This window comes from Muntiacus reevesi, chromosome 1 (genome assembly GCF_963930625.1).
Source record: "Muntiacus reevesi chromosome 1, mMunRee1.1, whole genome shotgun sequence".
NCBI classification, from domain to species: domain Eukaryota; kingdom Metazoa; phylum Chordata; class Mammalia; order Artiodactyla; family Cervidae; genus Muntiacus; species Muntiacus reevesi.
Genome location: NC_089249.1, coordinates 6,481,773 through 6,488,762, shown reverse-complemented (window position 1 = coordinate 6,488,762; position 6,990 = coordinate 6,481,773). Strand labels below are relative to the sequence as shown.

The 6,990-nt window shown below is 47.5% G+C and overlaps 1 protein-coding gene across 4 annotated transcripts in view; it reads left to right on the top strand.

Moving 5' to 3' along the window:
- Positions 1-255: 255 nt before the first annotated feature.
- The window catches only part of NTN4 (netrin 4), a 122,954-nt gene continuing 116,219 nt past the window's right edge, over positions 256-6,990 (top strand). For 2 of the 4 annotated variants that reach the window (XM_065937126.1, XM_065937121.1), the window contains exons 1-2: positions 256-803; positions 3,556-4,085. In XM_065937126.1, coding sequence (XP_065793198.1) covers positions 749-803; positions 3,556-4,085 — 585 coding nt within the window. In that variant the 5' untranslated portion in view covers positions 256-748. The remainder of the gene's footprint in view (positions 804-3,555; positions 4,086-6,990) is intronic. The other 2 variants (XM_065937118.1, XM_065937114.1) reach the window with 2 other exon arrangements.

Here is a 6,990-nt window from a genome sequence, read left to right as displayed (position 1 = left end):
AGGGGCACGAGCGGAGCTGGGGGCCGGGGTGACGGGCGCGCGGAGGGGCGGAGGCGCGCGGGTCAAGCCAGCCGCGAGGCACCGGGGGCGGCCGGTCTGGTTGCGGGGGGTGGGTTGGGAGGCGTCCCTCCCCGAGCTGCGGCGGCGACTCGCCCTCGCAGGCTACAGCGCCCCGGCTGTCAAAGCGAGCGCGGGGGGCGGGAGGGAGGAAGGGGTGGAGGTGCGAGGGGAGGAGGGCTGGCACCGGAGCGCCGCGGTGTCGGTGCAATAAAAATGCATCCCCTGGAACTGCCCATGGAGAAGCAGGGGACGGAGACGCCGCAGCCAGAGGAGGTGGTAAAAGCGGAGGAGGACGCCCAGGAGGCGGCGGCGGCGGCCGGGAAGTGAAAGGTCTCGCAAAGTTCAGCGGCTGCTGCGGGCGCCGAGCCCCGGGCTAGCCGCGGAGGAGCCCGCGGACTGCTCCGCTGGGCAGCGCGGCCGGGCAGGCTATGGTCCCGGGGCTTCTTCCGCCCCCGAGGTGCCCGGGCCCCTCCAGGCCGGTGCGCGAGGGTCACCCCACCTCCCGGCGCGGCCCCAGCCCGCGGCTTCCCGGCGCCCGCGCCCACTGACCGAGCCAGGCGCCCCAGGAGGAGGAAGAAATAAAGAGCTGTGGTTCCTCCCGAGGACTTGTTGGCGCTTCATCCCACAGCCGCGAGGGCTCGACTCCCTCCCGCGCGCCCGGCCCGGGTCCTCCCGGCTTCTCCCGGCCATGGGGAGCTGCGCGCGGCTGCTGCTGCTCTGGGGCTGCTCCGCGGTGGCCGCAGGTGGGTGGTGACGCTGCCGGGCCCCCACCCCCTTCCTTCGCGCTGGTGTTCCCCGTCTCGGGACTCGGGGATACAGGGGAGCGCAGGCTGAGAGCGCCGAGCTCAGCGCCCAGGGATGAAATGAGTGGCCATGTTCCGCCTCCTTTTCCCCGGGTCTCCGCAGTTTAAAATATTATTATTAGTATTTTTTGCAACTGCGACACACATGCCCTTGGATAACCCGATACCCTGGGTGCGCCCTGCCTGAGATGGTGCGGCCTTGGTTCTCTCCTCGGTTTGGACTAGGAAAAAACTGCCTTTCCACTTTGTGAGGGAACAAAGGACCAGGCTCGCCATCCCCCGGCACTACATGGCCTGAGGAATGATGGGGAGGGGTGGCCCGGCGACCCTGGGCGCGCGTGGGCCGGGGCCGCTCTCTTGTTGAGAGCGATCGCCGCCGTCCCCGAGCTCTTGCTGGGTACTGGGGAGCCAGGTAGGGACACCTGGGGCGGGGTGAGTGCCCTCTCACCGGGGCAGTGGCTAGAACTTGGAGCCCAGGCTGGGACGGTAGGTGGTGATCACCCTGGGTTGCAATGAGCCGGTTTGCCGCCCGGGGGAATTGGTACCCTGGCGGAGGCTCCGCGGGAGGTCGGAGGCGGGTCTGCTTCCTGTCTGGGTAACTGGACGCCGGGCAGCGGCGTCAGATGCGCTTGCCCTTGCACTCTCACCGCGGCTGCCTTGGGCTGCCTTTGGCCACCAGTTCCTAGCTTGCTCTTTCTAAATTTGGGAGCCCCTTAGTCTCCTCTCTGTCCTCTTGTAGGTCACCTGGTTGCCAGCCGCAAGTGCAGTTCAGGGTGTAAGGGGGAAAGAAAGTGCGGAACTATTTGGCCTCGGTCTCTCAAAGCATCTCGCTTGCTCCAGAAAGGAGAGCTGGAGGGACTGACGGGTGGGGAGAGAGCACTGGTACACTTCTCCCTTCCCTTCGGTTTCATCTACTCTGCCCCCAGAATGGCAGCAAGAAGAAAAGCCAGGCTTTAGAATCTGCATCCCAAACCCCAGTCGGGCTGTTAGGAGCATCCTTGCTATATTTGGATGGTCACTTCTTTAGGGATCTCTAAGTATTGTGTCCACCGATTATTTATCTGACTCCAGTCTTCTCTTGATTGCTTCTTAGTTTATTTTTTGGAGGTGGGGTGGGGGTGGAGCTCTAAAATTATTCAGCACGTTTCCCAAGGAACTGTTAAAGGGTCTAAGCTTTTATTTTAATTCTTGCTACTTAAGCACCCCTATGTGCACTTATGTATGCTCCCCCAACCACAAAGTGAACTTTAATAAACCTTTCAAACCATGTTATGGCAAAAACATGCAAGCAATCAAAAGGTTGTAAATAAATATCACAAGGCAAGTGTTGCAAGTCAAAAACACTTGCATGGGCAGTATATGATTTTCCCTGAAGTGCTTTACAGGTGAGTCATAGCACGTTGTGGTTCGTGTGGTGTTGGCCACAAGCAGCTGTTGCCCCAGCTAATCAGAAAAGTGGCAAGCAGAGTCCAGACATAAGGCACACTTGAATCTGACATTTAAAAACTATGCCTGAGGAAGCCCTTTCTTAAGATTGCAAAGACAGTGTGAGGCTTGTGATAGTCAGTGAATGAAATGTCTCTCTTTTGGTCTAAGTTGTCATTTGGCTTATAGTGATAACAATTCAGAGGTGCTCCCTCTTAAGAAGCAGAAACGTTCAATTAGCCAGGATTTGGGGTTTGACTTCCTTTTCTTTCTTTCCCTCTCTGTTTTAACTTTTAAAATAGATAATTTTGTTTAAGGTATTCATAATTAAAATGACAAGCCCAAATTAAAGGATTATATTATGTAGTCAGGATGTTAATAGGTGGATAATGTTTATCATTTTAAGTAATTTTGAAACATTAAAGTCTGCCGGGCCTTTGTTTGGGTGGAAGCACATGTTTCTTTAAGAAGGTGTTTTAGTTCACAGATTATGTTTAAAGGTGCTGTTAGTGGCTGCCAGACTGTAACCATTCTGTTAGGTAAACAGGTGACTACTATATAGCCTGTCATAGGGAGAAGCAGTCAAGAGGGAGAGAGCACATCAAATAAGCTTTTCTGTCATCTAGTAGTTTAGAGGGTTTTTTTCTTAGTTAAATTTATGCAGTACTTAAAACAGATGTTGCACATCTGAATTCCCTAAATGAGATCCCATTGTATACCAATATCTCATATTGATTTTCCTAGAGAATTTGTCCCTTCATATTTTTGTCTTAAAAATATGGTAGAATTCTATATTCCCTCTGTAATGCATTCTCATACACATATTAGATAATGCCAAGGACTCAAATTATATTTGAAAGGCTAAACTGAGTGATCTTAAAACCTGTTGGGTTTTGGTATTATTTATGTCATGGCTTCAAAAGCAAATGAGTGTGTTTCAAAAATGGAGACTGTTTAGAAAGCAAAATATTTGAAAAGGTTTAGGCCCATTATCTTTTCCCAGTGTTTCCACTTTCCTTCCTCTCACCCTTTACCCAAAGTGATTTTATTTTCTTTTATATGAATTGTACATCGGAACATGAAACACACAGGCAGGCACATCCTCCTACACTCACGCACATTCACACACTTCCATATTTGCATTTGGCAGAATTTCCTCTTTACTGAAAGTCTCAGGGCAACATGGGACCTGTTGAAGATGGACTGGTGGACAGAAGAGCTTTCCAGATGGGTTTGTCTTGAATAACATATGCTTTCCCATCTCTAGGACTGAGTGGAGTGGCTGGAGTGAGTTCCCGCTGTGAAAAAGCCTGTAACCCTCGGATGGGAAATCTGGCTTTAGGGAGAAAACTCTGGACAGACACCACCTGTGGTCAGAACGCCACTGAACTATACTGCTTCTTCAGCGAGAACACTGATCTGACTTGTCAGCAGCCCACATGTGACAAATGCAATGCTGCCCAGCCTCACCTGGCTCACCAGCCAGCTGCCATGGCAGACTCCTCCTTCAGGCATCCTCGCACGTGGTGGCAGTCTGCTGAGGACGTACACAGAGAAAAGATCCAGCTAGACCTGGAAGCCGAATTCTACTTCACTCATCTAATTATGGTGTTCAGGTCTCCTCGGCCAGCAGCCATGGTGCTGGACCGGTCCCAGGACTTTGGAAAGACATGGAAGCCTTACAAGTACTTTGCAACGAACTGCTCGGCTACATTTGGCCTGGAAGACGATGTTGTCAAGAAGGGAGCTATTTGCACTTCTAGATACTCCAATCCTTTTCCCTGCACTGGAGGAGAGGTAAGGGCACAAGCTAACTCTACACTGTAAGTAAGGTAGAAAAATGTTACCAGCCCACATTTTTTTTAAAGCATGAAGGTATACTTGTAGCAACATGAATGAAATTAGAATTTTTCATGAGCTTTATTTGTCATAAATTATTTCTCACCCTGAGACATGCATATGGAATCATTTTCAAGTGGGTTGCCCACTGGCTAGGTTTAACTCAGAATTCTAAGATTTTAATTTTTTTTTCATTTTAAGGAAGAGTAGATAGGCAACATTATCAGTTTACCTTAGAGGTTTAAAAGACTACTGATGCCTTCAGTCAGCGGGACTGCTTACTGTGCCTCTGCAGGGGCAAGCCTCACTGAGACTGCCTGTTCCTGGAGCCCATGCCTATCTTCCTGCAACGTTAACATAAATAGGAAGTAAATAAAAACAAAGCCAAGGGAGGAAAGTACTCTGTTTGTCAGAGGGTACTTTTGTATAACAGAGGAGTTTTATTGTTAAGATTAAGAGACGCATGGCAAACAAATGCGGCTAGTTTCTTTTTAGATGCAGGAACTCTTTCTGGGCGCACACACATCAGTTGCAGCTCAGGCTCCTGGGTCTATCCTGGTGCAAGACCATCTCAATATCACTCTGCAAAACAGCCCCTTTAACTACTGCTCCGATTTCTATACAGAATGTTTACTCTTTGCTTCAGATTTCCCATCTTTTAAGGGGGAGACCTTTTTTAAAAAAAATTTGTATGGATGTACCTAGAAAGCCCTCCCGCACTGAGATGTATGAAAACATGGAGTTTAGAGACATTTGGGTGAAAGCAGATTTAGATGATAAGGTACCTTCAACTTATAGATCAAGAAATATCAACATAGAAAAAAAAGAGAAGAGAATATAGTATTTCTAGTTGTAGCACGTGACACAGACAGAGTAAGTGGTTCCCAACTAGAGGTGACTTTGTTAACATCACCGTCCAGGGGATATTTGGCAATGTCTGGAGACACTTTGGCTGGGGTTGCAGGTGACACGGTTGGTGTCTAGTAGATGGAGGCTGGGGAGGTCACTCAGCCTCCTACAGTGTGCGACATAGCCCTCCTCCCATTCCAGTTCCCAGAAAATAATTATTCGCTCAAAATGTCAATGCTGTCAAAGTTGCGAACGTCTAGACCAAGTGTTAAGCATACATCCAGAGACTAAGATAATCATTCTTCCAGCAGTGTTTATATTACTATTCATAGACTTCCCAGGTGGATATATTCAGTAAATATTCATCAAGTCCCTACTATGTGTCAGTCAGTGCTACAAATTCCGTCTTTGGCTTGGGGCACAGGAGTACTTGCCAGGGACTGATGGAAAGATTGGTTTGGGTGCTTCTCCCCGCTACTGCCGTAGACACGTGGACTTTTGCCATGTCGCCCAGCTGCTGCTGTTTCTGTGTGCGAAATGCAGACCTGGAACAGTGACGCTGGCACCAGAACCAAGGAGGCTGCGGCACAAGCAGCACGCAGACGGTTTTCCATTCCTATTCTTTGGTCCAGTCTTCCTTAAACTGGCCTAGTATTGTAAACCTGTGTGCCCCCCGTCAGGGTGGACATTTCTCCAGATACCAGGACAGGAAAGAGACAGATAAGTTAGACTCTTTGTTTCCTTCTGTGGAGAACACTTTGTGTTGCAAACAGATGAATTGCTTGAGCTCTCAAATTGCTTTGGAATTGATCCACAGGCTCATATCAGTTCCCTCCATCTCAGTGCTAGTGGGTCATGTTATCTATGAAGTAGCAAAAATAAGAGTTTCAGTAACCAGATGGTAGGCATGCCTGCTTAGCAAATATCATATTGAATGTATTTCAATGGCCCAGAAATTATTTAGAGATGACTGAAGTAATGACGAAACATTTATTTACTCGACTGCAGAGCAAAATCTTGTTTTCTTTAAAGCCAAGCTACTTATTGTCATCAATGCTTACATCAAATTTCAAGCAGGTCGAGACTAAAACTTATGTTAGATCGATCTTTCAGTGTGCAGTTACCTTTTGTATCTAGTTAAAAATTTTTTTGTTGTAGTTATTTCAGCAGACATATTCCAATGGCAAGAAAAACATTAAATGCCATCTAGTTCTCTCTAGAGCATTACTTGCAAGTGTATGTTAAACCATCATAGAATTTCTTTCCCTTATAGACAGGTTTGGGAATGAATCTTTCCCTCCTGAGTTAGAAGAGAATCTTCCTCAAAGATAAGGACCAGAGGAAGCCTCCTTGGAAATAATCATTATCTACCTATCCTTTGTTGCTTTGGAATATAAATTAGTGCTGAGCTACAAATTAATTTTTCAGTATAACTCTGTAGCATCCGTCACTAGTTTTGAAAACTGAGCAGAAAAATAATCCAATTAATCTAGCATCAAATAAGCAGCCTCAGATTTCATTTATTCCTTATTTATAATATTATAGACCTATATGTTCCTCCATTCTACATAAGACTTCTTAGGCCTTCTCTAGGTATTATCCTACTACTTAGGCTAAGGTAAATATATTCCGGTCTTAATTTGTTTCCATTGTTTATTCTGAAATACTTCTTTGGGCTTTTTAGGGCTTTAGAGAGTCCTGTCGTTTCATGTCTAAGAAATCAGATATGTCCATCTTCAGAGTGGAAGGCACCAGTCATCTGAAAGAGGACTTTAAAAATACAGGCCTCAAAAGTCCACACAGAAGAATACTTTTTAAATACAAGTTTAAGTTTACACAAAACCTTCTAAACTGGTCAGCAGTTTCAAAGAATGGGATATGATTATCCTACAATGTGTCTCATTATAGGAGAGGAGATTGAGGCTCAGAGATAAGGTGATTTGCCCAGCTTACAATTAGTTGGGCTTCCCTGGTGGTTCAGATGATAAAGAATCTGCCTGCAATGCAGGAGACC